Source organism: Danio aesculapii, chromosome 23 (assembly GCF_903798145.1).
Source record: "Danio aesculapii chromosome 23, fDanAes4.1, whole genome shotgun sequence".
In the NCBI taxonomy this organism is placed as follows: Eukaryota; Metazoa; Chordata; class Actinopteri; order Cypriniformes; family Danionidae; genus Danio; species Danio aesculapii.
Genome location: NC_079457.1, coordinates 1,090,470 through 1,107,698, shown reverse-complemented (window position 1 = coordinate 1,107,698; position 17,229 = coordinate 1,090,470). Strand labels below are relative to the sequence as shown.

At 36.1% G+C, this 17,229-nt stretch overlaps 1 protein-coding gene across 1 annotated transcript in view; it reads right to left on the bottom strand.

Moving 5' to 3' along the window:
• rigi (RNA sensor RIG-I) overlaps window positions 1-16,179 on the bottom strand; it is a 31,499-nt gene extending 15,320 nt beyond the window's left edge. The window contains exons 1-12 of the mRNA XM_056448969.1: window positions 15,979-16,179; window positions 14,082-14,213; window positions 13,811-13,992; window positions 10,951-11,095; window positions 9,992-10,147; window positions 9,790-9,891; window positions 8,434-8,593; window positions 7,890-8,136; window positions 5,420-5,582; window positions 3,071-3,172; window positions 2,739-2,896; window positions 2,040-2,175 (exon numbers count right to left, since the gene is read on the bottom strand). Coding sequence (XP_056304944.1) covers window positions 2,040-2,175; window positions 2,739-2,896; window positions 3,071-3,172; window positions 5,420-5,582; window positions 7,890-8,136; window positions 8,434-8,593; window positions 9,790-9,891; window positions 9,992-10,147; window positions 10,951-11,095; window positions 13,811-13,992; window positions 14,082-14,213; window positions 15,979-16,084 — 1,789 coding nt within the window. The 5' untranslated portion in view covers window positions 16,085-16,179. The remainder of the gene's footprint in view (window positions 1-2,039; window positions 2,176-2,738; window positions 2,897-3,070; window positions 3,173-5,419; window positions 5,583-7,889; window positions 8,137-8,433; window positions 8,594-9,789; window positions 9,892-9,991; window positions 10,148-10,950; window positions 11,096-13,810; window positions 13,993-14,081; window positions 14,214-15,978) is intronic.
• Window positions 16,180-17,229: the final 1,050 nt, after the last annotated feature.

The window sequence follows — 17,229 nt, the reverse complement described above, 5'->3', positions numbered from 1 at the left end:
GTGAGGGTCTTTGTGTCATTAATGTTGGTCTGCAGATATAAATGTGTGTGTGAGGGTCTTTGTGTCATTAATGTTGGGCTGCAGATATAAGTGTGTGTGTGAGGGTCTTTGTGTCATTAATGTTGGTCTGCAGATATAAATGTGTGTGTGAGGGTCTTTGTGTCATTAATGTTGGTCTGCAGATATAAATGTGTGAGGGTCTTTGTGTCATTAATGTTGGTCTGCAGATATAAATGTGTGTGTGAGGGTCTCTGTGTCATTAATGTTGGTCTGCAGATATAAATGTGTGTGTGAGGGTATTTGTGTCATTAATGTTGGTCTGCAGATATAAATGTGTGTGTGAGGGTCTTTGTGTCATTAATGTTGGTCTGCAGATATAAGTGTGTGTGTGAGGGTCTCTGTGTCATTAATGTTGGTCTGCAGATATAAATGTGTGTGTGAGGGTCTTTGTGTCATTAATGTTGGTCTGCAGATATAAATGTGTGTGTGAGGGTCTTTGTGTCATTAATGTTGGTTTGACAGATATAAATGTGTGTGTGAGGGTCTTTGTGTCATGAATGTTGGTTTGACAGATATAAATGTGTGTGTGAGGGTCTCTGTGTCATTAATGTTGGTCTGCAGATATAAATGTGTGTGTGAGGGTCTTTGTGTCATTAATGTTGGTTTGATCAGATATAAATGTGTGTGTGAGGGTCTTTGTGTCATTAATGTTGGTCTGCAGATATAAATGTGTGTGTGAGGGTATTTGCATCATTAATGTTGGTCTGCAAATATAAATGTGTGTGTGAGGGTCTTTGTGTCATTAATGTTGGTCTGCAGATATAAATGTGTGTGTGAGGGTCTTTGTGTCATTAATGTTAGTCTGCAGATATAAATGTGTGTGTGAGGGTCTTTGAGTCATTAATGTTGGTCTGCAGATATAAATGTGTGTGTGTGAGGGTCTTTGTGTCATTAATGTTGGTCTGCAGATATAAATGTGTGTGTGAGGGTCTTTGTGTCATTAATGTTGGTCTGCAGATATAAATGTGTGTGTGAGGGTCTTTGTGTCATTAATGTTGGTCTGCAGATATAAATGTGTGTGTGAGGGTCTTTGTGTCATTAATGTTGGTCTGCAGATATAAATGTGTGTGTGTGAGGGTCTTTGTGTCATTAATGTTGGTCTGCAGATATAAATGTGTGTGTGTGAGGGTCTTTGTGTCATTAATGTTGGTCTGCAGATATAAATGTGTGTGTGAGGGTCTTTGTGTCATTAATGTTGGTCTGCAGATATAAATGTGTGTGTGAGGGTCTTTGTGTCATTAATGTTGGTCTGCAGATATAAATGTGTGTGTGAGGGTCTTTGTGTCATTAATGTTGGTCTGCAGATATAAATGTGTGTGTGAGGGTCTTTGTGTCATTAATGTTGGTTTGATCAGATATAAATGTGTGTGTGAGGGTCTTTGTGTCATTAATGTTGGTCTGCAGATATAAATGTGTGTGTGAGGGTCTTTGTGTCATTAATGTTGGTCTGCAGATATAAATGTGTGTGTGTGAGGGTCTTTGTGTCATTAATGTTGGTCTGCAGATATAAATGTGTGTGTGAGGGTCTTTGTGTCATTAATGTTGGTTTGATCAGATATAAATGTGTGTGTGAGGGTCTTTGTGTCATTAATGTTGGTTTGATCAGATATAAATGTGTGTGTGAGGGTCTTTGTGTCATTAATATTGTTGTGCTGAAAGGCCTCAGCCCTCCGTCAGTCCGTCATCACAGTGCTTCAGTATTCTTCTACTAATTCTATTAATATTGCCTCCAGAACTGTCTTGAGCATCTGTCTGCGTGTTCATGGTGTTTGGTCTTGGTCTTCTGAGGCGCAACTCATTTATTAGAGGAGAACAAACACCACAGTGGAGAACCCAGTGCAGCACAGTACACTTCTCTCAGTGATATCAGATTTCTTCACTGACTGTAAACGCTGCTTTATTCACTAATGTTTTCTGCAATATTCCAGTTATGTGCATAAATCTGTGTGTGTAAACTCAGCTTCAGTCACTCTGTTTACTGTCGTAAAGCGCAGTGAGTTTCCTCTCTGTGTTGTGGAATCCAGCATTTCGGACCTGCTGGAAAAACACGTCCAGATAATCCAGAGCATCTATAGTGCGAGCGTCTTCATTAATGATCAGAGCGTCGTTATATTTCTGGAGGAGAGCAGAAAACATCAGACCATCAGCATTCCTTCACACACTCTTTTATCCATCCATCCATTTAAATATCAATCCATCTGTCCATCCATCCATTTATGCATTTATCTACCAAACCATCCATCTATATATGTCTATCCATCCATCCGTCTCTATTAATTCATCCATCATCCATCCATCTATCTATCCAAGCATCCATCTATATATCCATCCATGTATCCATCCATATCTGTTTATCCATCCATTTGATAAAATAACTTTTTTTAAAGGAGACTGAATTGAGAAATCAGCACCTTCCAAAAAATAAAATAAAACAATTAAAAATAGAATAATATAATAACAAAACATATAATAATAATAATAATGATAATAATAATAATAATAATAACAATAATAATAATAATAAAACAAAGTAATAATTAATAATTAAACAAAGTAATAAAATAAAAATAACAGTAATTAAATTAAATTAAATTAAATTAAATTAAATTAAATTAAATTAAATTAAATTAAATTAAATTAAATTAAATTAAATTAAATTAAATTAAATTGTCAGTCACCCGCAGGTGTTCAGTGTAGTTGCAGAGCTCTCTGCAGATGCGTCTCTCCTCATCTGCATTCTGCATCTGCAAAACTCTGCAGCTCTTCTGCACCGACACGATCCACTGCTCGTACTTCTGAGAGCCATACTCACGGTTCGAGATGTTCGACAGACTCTCTGAAACACAGGACAGGAATGTGTGAGTGTGTGTCTGTGTGTGTGTGTGTGTGTGTGTGTGTGTGTGTGAGAGTATGAGTGTGTCAGTGAGTGCATGTATGTATGTATGTATGCATGTGTTTGTGTCTGTCTGTCTGTGTGTGCATGCGTGCATGCGTGTGTGTGTGTGTGTACCGATGTTGTAGGTTTTCTTTGCCATCTGCTCAATGTTACTCATGATGTTCTGGATGATTCTGATGAAGGGATCTGACGGGGTCTGAAACACATGGAAAAATTCTGACACACACACATACGCACAATATCACAACACACAGACATACACACATTCGCGCACACACACACATATTGTTACTTTCCATTGTAACACGTTACTGTTATATTGACATAACTCAGTTACTAGCAGTTAATATTTGTGAAAAGTAATTGTAACTATTTACTTTTAAAGGGGTTTTGGACATTTTTCTTTCTAAAAGTAACACGTTAGTTACCTTCCCTGGTAATTAGTTACTTTTACAATGCTATACTGTAACTAAGTTACTAACAGTTACTATTGCTGAAAAGTAACTAGCAACAATAAGTGATTATTTTTTTAAGGGAGTAGTTACTTTGCATTGTAAATAGTTACTGTTATAATGATGTAACTCAGTTACTAACAGTTACTATTGGTGAGAAGTAACAATATACTTCAACTAGTTACTTTTTAAAGTGTTTTTGACATATTTTTCTTTTAAAAAGGAACAGCAGTTACTCTCCCTGGTAACAGTTACTGTTGGTGAAAAGTAACTAGCAACTGTAACTGATTACTTTTTTAAAGGGTTTTTACATTTCTCTTTCTAAAAGTAATAGTTACTTTCCATTGTAACAAGTTATGGTTATAATGACATAACTCAGTTACTAAAAGCTACTATTAAAGAAGTAGCTAATAAGTATATCTGATTACTTTTTAAAGGGTTTTGAGTGACATTTTTCTTTTTAATGGAAACAGTAGTTACTTTCTCTGGTAATTAATTACTTTTATAATGATGTAACTCAGTTACTAACAGTTACTATTAGTAAGAAGTACCTAGTAACTGTAACCGATTACTTTTTTAAATGGTTTTGAGTGACGTTTTTCTTTTTAAAAGAAACAGTAGTTACTTTCTCTGGTAATTAGTTACTTTTATAATGATGTAACTCAGCTACTAACAGTTACTATTAGTAAGAAGTAACTAGTAACTTGGTAAGAAGTAACTTGTAACTATAATTGATTACTTTTGTAAAGGGTTTTAACTTTTTTTCTCTAAAAGTAAAAGTTATTGCACACCGAATCCGTGCATGTCAAAAATAAATTAGACTTTACGTCAATTGTATTGGCACAAAGCCTCCGAAACCTTTGCGCATTATAAAAAACGAAGACTCGAACGAACATTTTGTGTTGTTTTGTGAATTATTGTGCAAGGGATTAATTAATACATGTCGCGCTAGATGTGCAGGGTTTGTGTGCGACAAATTTTAACAGTAGTAACTTTCCTTGGTAATTAGTTACTTTTATAATGGTATAACTCCAATTACTAGCAATTACTATGTGTAAAAATGAACTTTTTTTAAAGTAACATGCCCAACACAGCTCAAAATCAGAGTGGATTGTGGGTAAAAAGTGATGAACGAATGTAGCAAATAAAATTTTCGTTTTCAACACCACTACAAAACGGCAGACATCTGATAGGAACAGGATTTGGGAATAACACTAGAAAATGGCCTATGGGGTCAGCTATGTAGAGATGGGGTTACCTCAACTTTGAACTCCAGATTTAGACTAATCCAGTTTAATTTCTTACACCAGTTTTATTATACTCCATCCAGATTACACAAATTTAAAAACAGAATTTCTCCCCTCTGCTTCAGATGTGGTATAGAGGAAGGTACATTTTTGCATTCTACATGGCTGTGCCCTAAAGTGAAAGTGTTATGGGTACAAGTGTGCAATATCGTATCACAGATTCATGAAATAGATTTTCCATTGGATCCAGAGATATGTCTGGATATCCAGAGATATGTTTAGATATGGCCAATTATACAAATTCTAACCTCCAACATGACAACTGACAATAGCTAAAAAATGCATTGCTTTAAAATGGAAAACAGACAGTGATGTACCAATTGGACTGTGGATCTCAGAAATTTGCAATTGTAAACCATTGGAGAAGATCACATACTCTTTGAGAGGAAAGGATGAATTATTTAAAAAGATTTGGAATCCATTTTTGATATATATTAAAACAGTACCACATGATTTGATTTGATCCACTGGTTTATACTGTATCTCCTCCCTTTTTATTTATTTATTTTTATTTTCCTTATTTATTTTTATTTTATATACTGTGTATGTTTTACTTTAGTTTGTTTGTTGCTTAGTTTTGATGTTCTGTATTGTTCATTTTTGAAAAAACAAAATAAAAAAATATACAATCATAAAAAAATGGCAGACATCCAATATAATGCCCTATATAGCGTGTAGGGAGTGGCTTGAGTGTGTGCAATTACCTTTTTCCGGCGTGTGCACGTATGACTTGAGCTCGTCCAGGTGTTTGCTAACAGTGGTAATGACTCTGGTGTCCATGTTAGCACATAGCTGTGTAATATTGTTCTCCGCTTCCATCTGGTTTTTGAAGGAACCGATGCCAACCGATGCTGTCAGGCCCACAATCTGAGACGACAAACAGGATTATTAACCAATCATGAACAGGAAATCAGTAAAGCGGAGTACAATAGGAGGAGACTGAATTCCGCTATTAAATAACAAGCCTTAAATAAAATAAAAGATGTATAAAATATGTGAAATGAATAAACTAAACTGGTCGTAGTGTACGTGTGTGAACGTGAGTGTGTATGGTGTTTCCCAGTATTGGGTTGCGGCTGGAAGGGCATCTGCTGTGTAAAACATTCTATGTGTTAGTATAGAGTGTAATAGAGTTAGTATAGCCTGTAATAGAGTTAAGAGTTTAATAAAGTTAGTATAAAGTGTAATAGAGTTAGTATAGCCTGTAATCGAGTTAGTGTAATAGAGTTAGTATAGAGTGTAATAGAGTTAGTATAGCCTGTAATCGAGTTAGTGTAATAGAGTTAGTATAGAGTGTAATAGAGTTAGTATAGCCTGTAATCGAGTTAGTGTAATAGAGTTAGTATAGAGTGTAATAGAGTTAGTATAGCCTGTAATAGAGTTAAGAGTTTAATAAAGTTAGTATAAAGTGTAATAGAGTTAGTATAGCCTGTAATCGAGCTAGAGTGTAATAGAGTTAGTATAGCCTGTAATCGAGTTAGTGTAATAGAGTTAGTATAGAGTGTAATAGAGTTAGAGTGTAGTAGAGTTAGTATAGCCTGTAATCGAGCTAGAGTGTAATAGAGTTAGTATAGCCTGTAATCGAGTTAGAGTGTAATAGAGTTAGTATAGCCTGTAATAGAGTTAGTTTAGAGTGTAATAGAGTTAGGTTAGAGTGTAATAGAGGTAGTATAGCCTGTAATCGAGTTAGAGTGTAATAGAGTTAGTATAGCCTGTAATAGAGTTAGTTTAGAGTGTAATAGAGTTAGTATAGCCTGTAATAGAGTTAGTTTAGAGTGTAATAGAGTTAGGTTAGAGTGTAATAGAATTAGGTTAGAGTGTAATAGAGTTAGTATAGCCTGTAATCGAGTTAGTGTAATAGAGTTAGTATAGAGTGTAATAGAGTTAGTATAGCCTGTAATCGAGTTAGAGTGTAGTAGAGTTAGTATAGCCTGTAATCGAGCTAGAGTGTAATAGAGTTAGTATAGCCTGTAATCGAGTTAGAGTGTAATAGAGTTAGTATAGCCTGTAATAGAGTTAGTTTAGAGTGTAATAGAGTTAGGTTAGAGTGTAATAGAGGTAGTATAGCCTGTAATCGAGTTAGAGTGTAATAGAGTTAGTATAGCCTGTAATAGAGTTAGTTTAGAGTGTAATAGAGTTAGTATAGCCTGTAATAGAGTTAGTTTAGAGTGTAATAGAGTTAGGTTAGAGTGTAATAGAATTAGGTTAGAGTGTAATAGAGTTAGTATAGCCTGTAATCAAGTTAGAGTGCAATAGAGTTAGTATAGCCTGTAATAGAGTTAGTTTAGAGTGTAATAGAGTTAGGTTAGAGTGTAATAGAGGTAGTATAGCCTGTAATCGAGTTAGAGTGTAATAGAGTTAGTATAGCCTGTAATAGAGTTAGTTTAGAGTGTAATAGAGTTAGGTTAGAGTGTAATAGAGTTAGTATAGCCTGTAATAGAGTTAGTTTAGAGTGTAATAGAGTTAGGTTAGAGTGTAATAGAGTTAGTATAGCCTGTAATAGAGTTAGTTTAGAGTGTAATAGAGTTAGGTTAGAGTGTAATAGAGTTAGTATAGCCTGTAATCAAGTTAGAGTGCAATAGAGTTAGTATAGCCTGTAATAGAGTTAGAGTTTAATAGAGTTAGTATAGAGTGTAATAGAGTTAGTATAGCCTGTAATAGAGTTAGAGTTTAATAGAGTTAGTTTAGAGAGTAATAGAGTTAGAGTGTAATAGATTTAGTACAGAATGTATTAAAGTTAGGTTAGAGTTTAATAGAGTTAGTATAGAGTGTCATAGAGTTAGTATAGCCTGTAATCGAGTTAGTTTAGAGTGTAATAGAGTTAGTATTGAGTGTAATAGAGTTAGTTTAGAGTGTAATAGAGTTTGGTTAGAGTGTAATAGAGTTAGTATAGCCTATAATCGAGTTAGAGTGCAATAGAGTTAGTTTAGAGTGTAATAGAATTAGAGTGTAATAGATTTAGTATAGAATGTATTAAAGTTAGGTTAGAGTTTAATAGAGTTAGTTTAGCCTGTAATAGAGTTAGAGTGTATTAGAGTTAGTTTAGGTTGTAATAGAGTTAGAGTGTAATAGAGTTAGTATAGAGTGTATTAGAGTTAGTTTAGAGTGTAATAGAGTTAGTCTGGAGCGTAATAGGGTTAGTGTAGAGTGTATCAGATGAACAGTGTGGTGCACCTGTGGCAGTAACCCGCCGCTGCCGGTGAGTTTGTTGTCCAGGTAGCGGGTCATGATGTTGTTGTAGGGGTGTTTGCCGGTGGTGTTGTGGCACTCGTCCAGCAGGATGAGCGTCAGCAGCTGCAGGTTCTCCATCTCTCCACTCTGCAGGGCATTCACCAGAATCTGAGCCGTCAGAACCACAATATCATGAGTCTCGATCAGCATCCGCACTGAGAGAGCCATATCTCCACACATCCCCGTCACCCTGCAGCACAGAGAGAGAGACACAATAAAACACAACACATGCACACACACACACACAAACATGTATGTGTATGTGAGTCTATATGTTTATGCGTCTGTGTATATATGCGTATGTGTGTATGTGCGGGTATGTGAGCGTGTGTATATGTATGGAATGTGTGTGTGTGCTTGTGCATGCATGCGTGTGGTTTTATTTACTTATATATAAATAAATGTATATATATTTATATAGAGTATATATATATAAGTGTGTGTGTGTGTGTGTAATGTGTGTGTGTGTGTGTGTGTGTGTCAGTGCCTGATGTTGGGGTCTTTGCTGCTGAAGTGCTCCTGGAAGAGTTTGTATTGCTGCTCATAAACGTCCACTTTAGTGGCCAGGAAGGCGATCTTTGCTCGTCCGCGCAGCAGCTTCAGGTGCTCCTCACAGATGCCCAGTGCCACGATAGTTTTCCCACAACCTGAACACACATACACACACACTTTCAGCACACTTCATTCTGTGCTTTGCATTTAACCCTTGTGTGTTGTTGGGTTGTTTTCATCCACCTTGTGCTGATTTTGAGGCTTAATTTTGGCTGCAACGTTCTCTGTGTTTTAGCAAATGGGATGAGTTTTGCAGACAAATCTTATTTTGGTACATATTTTGGTAATTTTTTTAAAAACTCAACAATACACTGTGGACAAATTAATGTAATAGAGTTAGTATAAAGTGCAATAGAGTTAGTTTAGAGAGTAATAGAGTTAGTTAAGTGTAGTAGAGCTAGTATAGAGTTTAATAGAGTTAGTTTAGTGTAATAGAGTTAGTATAGAGTTTAATAGAGTTAGTTTAATAGAGTTAGTATAGAGTTTAATAGAGTTAGTTTAGTGTAATAGAGTTAGTATAGAGTTTAATAGAGTTAGTTTAATAGAGTTAGTATAGAGTTTAATAGAGTTAGTTTAGTGTAATAGAGTTAGTATAAAGTGCAATAGAGTTAGTTTAGTGTAATAGAGTTAGTATAGAGTTTAATAGAGTTAGTTTAATAGAGTTAGTATAGAGTTTAATAGAGTTAGTTTAGTGTAATAGAGTTAGTATAAAGTGCAATAGAGTTAGTTTAGAGAGTAATAGAGTTAGTTAAGTGTAATAGAGCTAGTATAGAGTTTAATAGAGTTAGTTTAGTGTAATAGAGTTAGTATAGAGTTTAATAGAGTTAGGTTAGTGTAATAGAGTTGGTATAGACTTTTAATAGAGTTAGTTTAGTGTAATAGAGTTAGTTTAGAGTTTAATAGAGTTAGTTTAGAGAGTAATAGAGTTAGTTAAGTGTAATAGAGCTAGTATAGAGTTTAATAGAGTTAGTTTAGTGTAATAGAGCTAGTATAGAGTGTAATAGAGTTAGTATAGAGTATAATAGAGCTAGTTTAGTGTAATAGAGTTAGTATAGAGTGTAATAGAGTTAGTATAGAGTGTAATAGAGTTAGTTTAGTGTAATAGAGCTAGTTTAGTGTAATAGAGTTAGTATAGAGTGTTATAGAGTTAGTATAGAGTATAATTTAATAATCTGGGTTTAGGTATTAATAAGCATGTAGTAAATAGCATGAGTTGTGACTTAAACTAAAATGTTACCAAAAAGAAGAGTATTTCTTTAAACAAGCCAAATAATGCTGCTTTTGTTTTGACCTGTAGGAGCACAGATGATGGTGTTCTGTCCGCTGACGGCCGCAGTCATCAGCTCTCTCTGATATTCCCTCAGCTTACGCTCACCTGAACGCCCAGAGTCACCTGACCACACACACAGGTCACAGAGAGATCAATGCACACATTCATGAACACAAAACACACACACAACACACACAACACAATGTACAGACATGTGCATTACCTGTAACTCCAGCAGGCATTTCAGTGACGCTCATGTGTCTGCAGCTCTCCGGCGCCGCCATGTTTTCCGTCTCCATCTCCTCTCTGTACTCAAAGCACACGGTGGAGGATTCGGCCATCATGCAGTCTGAGTCCTGCACTGACTTTCCTGCTCCATCTGTAACACACACACACACACCATGAACATCAGACTAAAACACACTTCTTAAGAGCTTTAAAGGGAACTATTATGCTAAAATGACCTTTATGCAGTGTGTGTGTGTGTCAGCAGTGTGTGAATATCTCCAGCCTCTAATGATAAACATGAATTAATTGTAATATTTATAATCAGACTTGATCAAAACAGTCTGCACAAACACTTTGATTGACATTCTCGCTTTGTACGTGTCATCAGAGGGGGAAAGCCCCGCCCACTAGTGCCCATCTCTCCATCTCATTAGCATAAACAGCAGCCCTGAGTGAGAAGCAGCCGTCTGTCCATTAGCCATTAGAGTGTTTGAGCTGCTGAAGATAATGTCAGCATAGACTAAGAGGATTATAGATGTGGAGTTTTAGATGAAGCAGTGACAGGAGCGACATAGACTGACAGAAGCATGAAGCACACACTCACACTGAAACACACATGCACACCTGACCAGCACTGACAACACACACACTGCTGCTTCACATCTGTCACTATGATAATGTAGCTCCGCCCTCTTCTGAAAAGAGCACAGTCTCATTTGAATTTAAAGCGACAGTCACCAAAACGCCAGGATCAAAGCCTGAAAGGGTCAGTTTCAGAGAGCTAGAGAACATCATCTGTGTGCTATTCTCAGCTCAATCTTCACTACACACTCATCAGAGATGCATTTTACATCTTGTAAAAGGAGGCATAATAGGCCCCCTTTAACAGTCAGTATAATATAAGTGTCTAGGATGATAATGGAGGGATGTACAGAGAGAATGATGAAGGATTACTTGTCTCCAGCAGGTCGAGAGCCTCATATAATTCGCAGGTGTCCAGAGCCATCTTCAGCACCTTAAACCAGTTTGATTTATCTGAGCGCAGAAGACAGTCCACGAGTTTCTCACTGGCGGCGATAGGTCCACGCTGCGCTTCCACCTGGAACATATACACAGTTGAAGTCAGAATTATTCGCCCTCCTGTGAATTTATTTTCTTCTTCAAATATTTCCCAGATGATGTTTCTCAGATTCAGGAATTCTCACAGTATTTCATCTAATATTATTTCTTCTGGAGAAAGTCTTATTTGTTTTATTTCAGCTAGAATAAAAGCAGTTTTTAATAGTTTTAAACTCATTTTAAGGTCAATATTATTAGCCCCCTTCAGCAATATTAGTGTTGGATTGTCTCCAGAATAAACCACTGTTATACAATGACTTGCCTAATTACCCTAACTTTACCCTAATTACCCTAGTTAAGCCTTTAAATGTCACTTTAAGCTGAATACTAGTGTCTTGAAGAATATCTAGTCTAATATTACTTACTGTCATCATGACAAAGAGAAAATACATCAGAAAAATCTACAGGGGGCTAATAATTCAGACTTTTTTCTGCTTCTGTTTACATAAAATCACATAATCTTGGATCCGGCCTGTATACAGAGGAGATGGTTTTGAAGGACATAGGTTAGTTATTTCAATATGTTGACATATTTTCAGCTAGTACCAGCTAGCACCTTATATAAATATACAATGCAACACCTTCTCCGTTCGCATGTGTACACAGCACCTTATAACCTGTATATTTATAACAAATCTGTACACAATTCAACATCCAGGTTTTGGACTAACTGCATCTGTTTAATGTTTATCGTCTTTCTTTTTTCCATATTTATTTTGTGTTGTCACTTGTCACTTTATGTACACTGGAAGCTTCTGCAGCCAAAACAAATTCCTTGTGTGTGTGAAGCACATTTGGCAATAAAACTGATTCTGATTGGTGATATTATTTGCAATATACTAATAACAATTCTCTCCACAACACTTCGTAATATCCTTAAAACCTATAATTGGTCTGAGAAATGTGTTATTCCACTATTGCATGTTTGAGCTTATTATTATTACTATTATAACCTTTATTTTACTACACATTGAGATTAACAATCTCTTTTACAAGAGCGTCCTGGCCAGGATTAGGCAGTACACATGTCACATGGGTCTAGCAGACAACAATTAGTAAACATGAATAAAACAGTCTCCTCATAAAGCCGGCCTATCAGCGCGCTGCTACATTGAACACATATGATGCGATTCACACCTTCTGATTGGTTCTCAGGATATAGCGGCTTTTGCTGTCGAAGGCAAGTGGCGTTTAGCGGCTGTCATTACTGAATGCTACGACGCTGCAATTTAGATGATTTGAAGCAAAAATATTTGTTGTTGGTGTACTACATGCCTAAAGCATTCACTCAATGTCATTAGCTCATTTTTGGCGAAAGTGGCATTTAGCGGCTTTCGCATCTGAACTCTTCATTCATATATATATATATATATATATATATACACAGTTGTAGTCAGAATTATTAGCCCCCCTGTTTATTTTTTTCCCCAATTTCTGTTTAACAGAGCAGATTTTCTCAGCACATTTCTAATCATAATAGTGTTAATAACTCATCTCTAATAACTGATTTATTTTCTCTTTGTCATGATGACAGTAAATAATATTAGACTAGATATTCTTCAAGACACTAGTATTCACCTTACAGTGACATTTAAAGACTTAACTAGGGTAATTAGGGTAACTAGGCAGGTTAGGGTAATTAGGCAAGTCATTGTATGATGATGGTTTGTTCTGTAGATCAGTGTTTCCCAACCCTGTTCCTGGAGGCACACCAACAGTACATATTTTGTACGTCTCCCTTATCTGACCCATTCGTGTCAGGTTTTGGGGTCTTTTCTAATGTTCTGCTGAGTTGATTCAGGTGTGTTTGATTAGGGAGAGGTTGAAAATGTGTACTGTTGGTGTGCCTTCAGGAACAGGGTTGGGAAACACTGCTGTAGACTATAGAAAAAAATAGCTTAAAGGGGCTAACGATATTGACCTTAAAATGGGTTTAAAACAATTAAAAACTGCTTTTATTCTAGCTGAAATAAAACAAATAAGACTTTCTCCAGAAGAAAAAATATTAGAGGAAATACTGTGAGAACGTCCTCTGTTAAACATCAACATAATTATTTAAACATAATTAAAAAATTATATATATATATGTATATATAGCTACAAGTGCTTGTTTACTGTGTTCATATCTGATCTGTTTATCCTTGTCTATCATCTTTATCCTCTCTTTGCTGTCCTGCACTGCAGTTGACCGTAGCTGATATCTTTGCCAGTAACGTATACAAAAAACTAGGAGTTATGCACAAATGTGCCCTCTAGCGTCCAGTATAAGACACAGAAATAGCATTTCAATGCTTACTCGAGGTCTCCAACTCTGCCCACCAGGAGTGCTGCTAGAGTGGGGAAAGTTAGGAGAATTCTAAGTGCCCATGCACTTTTGGGGCCTCCAGAGTTACTATTAGGGGTCCCTACTATTAGCACCCCCTGTGCTCTACCCTACCATATCTAAACATCTTTTATGTAAAATATCCTACCCAGGACAATACTAAATAAAAAATAACATGCATTTTGTACGATCTCTCCAAGTTTGTTAAAATGACCAACATTGCAAGGAGTTCACAAACTTTTGCACGCTACAATATACGTTGCATAGTACCCCTCAGGACCTTTATGGAGAGTGTCTGTTGGACTGATTAAACACACAGCTCAGACACACATGATTGTGCACACCAGTATGTGTGTTCTATTGTGATCTCACCGCTTGAATCTCCTCAGACTCCCTCTGGTTGAGACAGCAGTTCATGTGCATGAGCAGCTCTCTGGGCTTCAAGTGTTTGGTGATTGAGGGTTCGATTCTCTCCAGAAGCTTCCGGTGTTCGTGCAGCTCCTCATACTCAAGGAAATTCCAGTTTTTAATGGCACCGTGCAGGCCGGTGTACTCTACATCAACACACATTACAGGCATTATGACACTACACAAGCACTAAAAGAGAATGTTAGAGAAATGTTTTGCGTTTTCTGGGAATCACCAGCAGTATGTAGGAAGTCCAAAAAGGCCTGAAACCAGCCGTCCTCCTCCAGATCACACATGCAGTCCAGCAGCATCTGAGCGGCTGCGGACGGGGAGCTCTGCTCGGTGGACATAATCCGCTCCACTGTTTCTGTCAACACAACATCAGAGAAAACACACATTACACAGAGCTCGGCTATACGCTTTCATACGTCCAGTTTGTTTTGGTGTGTGTATTTGCAAAACTGTGCGTATTACTGAACTTTACATATGTCAATAGATCGAAGCTAATTTTAAAAATCTGATTGAAATAAAAGAAAGCATTGAGCACCAGACACAATATTTGGCATAAATATGACATTATTTTCTAAATAATATTTTGCGCACACATTTTTTTAAAAATGGTGACATGGTGGCTCAGTGGTTAGCACTGTGGCTTCACAGCAAGAAGGTCGTTTGTTCGAGTCCCGGCTTTGTCCGCTGGCATTTCTGTGTGGAGTTTGCATGTTCTCCCCATGTTGGTGTGGGTTTCCTCCGGGTGCTCCGGTTTCCCCTTCAGTCCAAACACATGCGCTATAGGGGAACCGATGAACTAAACTGGCCGTAGTGTACGAGTGTGTGTGTGTGTGTGTGTGTGTGTGTGTGTGTGTGTGTGTGTGTGTGTGTGTGTGTGTGTGTGTATGGGTGTTTCCCAGTACTGGGTTGCAGCTGGAAGGGCATCCGCTGTGTAAAACATATGCTGGAATAGTTGGCGGTTCGTTCCTCTGTGGTGACCCCTGATGAATAAGCGACTAAGCTGAATGAAAATGAATGAATGAATGATTTTTAAAACAGATCTGTAATTATTAGAAATAAACATACAAACGAATAAGGAAAGAAAAAGGAAAGTATTACAGTGCTGCAATATCATGACAAAACAAACATTACTGTGCAAATAATGATCATTAATGTTGGTAAACAGTTTTGTAGAAACAGGTTTTAGATACAACACGTTACAGTTTGGTGAATCAACAAGGGTGAAATTTCATAACAATATTTTACTCACATTGCTGTTTCAGCATTTTGTTTCTGGTGTTATTTTTTTTTAAAGTAAAATCAAATTCTCCTAATAAATTATATCTTATCGCTCTCGATAGAATGCAGTCAACGCTAGCAGCGTTTGGAGCGGTGAGCAACAGTCCAATTCTGATTGGCTATCGCGCTCATAAAACTCAACAGAAGCGCGTGTGATTGGTTACAGAGCACAGCGCTGGAAAAACATCCGATGAATAACACTTCATTATTTTTACATTTCGCTTTTACGACAGCCATTAAAAGTTGAATTTGATTAATATACAAGAAAATCCTTCGAATAAACAGAAAATTACAACAGAGAGAAAAAAATATTGTTTTAATAATGAAAATATACAGCTATCTTTTAAATTAGTAGTCAACAATTCATTAAACTTGTCCTAAAACTATTGAAAAATACTCATTCATGTCTTATGGCAATTTTGATTATTTTTAAATCTACTTCAAATGTTGACTACTGTACATAGATACATTGTCACTGTAATATATATACATATATATGTACAATATAATATATATACAGTAATATATGTACAGTATATACACTTGTAATGACTACATGAAACCCGAAATTCAGTCAGTGTTCCTTTACATGTTTATTTGCATTTGTGTTTCCTTTTGTAGAGAAGATTCTTAGGCTTTTATGATCAGCACAATAAGACAAAAATCAGTTCAGTAAAACATAAACCCGTTTTCAGGTCAAAACTTGCAGTCATATATTATAAACAATTGTAATAAATGCACAATATTTAACAAGAGTATGATTAAATAACAATAAACACTGTGCTTTAGATAAGGGAACTGGTACACTGCAGATTGTGTTAATGTTTTGTTTATTTACTCACCTTTCTTCAGGTATGTCGTCATGAAGGTTTTTATTAGTGACGGTCGTAAAATGGCCGTGATGTAAGAGCTCAAGCGCCGCAAATTCTCCTTCTCCAGCTCGTACATGTCTGCGGTGTTTCAGGAGGACACGATGGGAATGAAGACTGACCGAGTCCCGACTGAACACCAACAGCTGAGCCTGAAACAAAACCGAAACTACAAACAAGGAAACGAAAGACATCTCGCCGGAGAATGAGGGTTGCCATGTCCGCCGTTTTCCCGCCATTGTCGCCAACTAATTTCAGAGGAAGTCGCTAAAGTGAGATCAATTACAAAGTAAGCCTTACATGCACAAACATAATCTTAAAGTACAGGTAGTCAGACGCATATATAGAAAAGAAACAATTGTACTTGATATCAAAGGAAAAAACTAAAATTAATAGAATACATAAACATATTTTTAAGTTTTACTTTAAACAATATGATCCTTTAAAGGGGTTGCGACATGTTTACAGGGTACCAATTTCGCAGAACAATGTACTAGCTTTAGTATTGAGCAAAGTACTAATCATCTTATGAAATTACCATAATATAAGATATAAGATAATAAAAGATTATTATTTTTTTTTGCAATGACAGTTTTTTCAACATCCCTATATCCCAATAGCCCTATTTGCAATGTATAAATGTCGGTGTATTTATTTTTTTCTTGATGAGCAAGAACCATTCTTAAACGAAGCTTTGGAGGAATTTGAAGGCCACCTTATTTTGTTTGCTAAATATGTAGTTGACGTGATTGTCTGTCTGTGTATAGTGACAATATAATACTACGTGAAACATAGTAATTTATATTTTATATATTTATCTATTGTGAAATACACAAAAAAAATGATGTCTGCAAATTTTTTGCAAACAATTTATGTGTTGAATTAAAACAAAGAAATTAAATTTATTAATGTTTAACTTAATTTGTTAGTTTGTTTAATTCAGCCTAAATAAAATGTTTACAGCCACTTAAATAAATTTAGAATCATTTTTTTCAAGTGAGTGACCTGATAAAAATGTGTATAATCAAAGTTAGATAGTTCCATATTCCTTGGTATAATGCATATATTGATGTAAAATACGTGTTTTATGAATGAAAGTGGCGTATTTTGAGTGTTGGTATTATTGGGCTGATTTTGTTGTGAACACCTGGCAACCCTGGTCACCGAAACAGGGCATTATAAACACCCATTCACTCAAACATTTCACCTCAGTATTCATTTCAC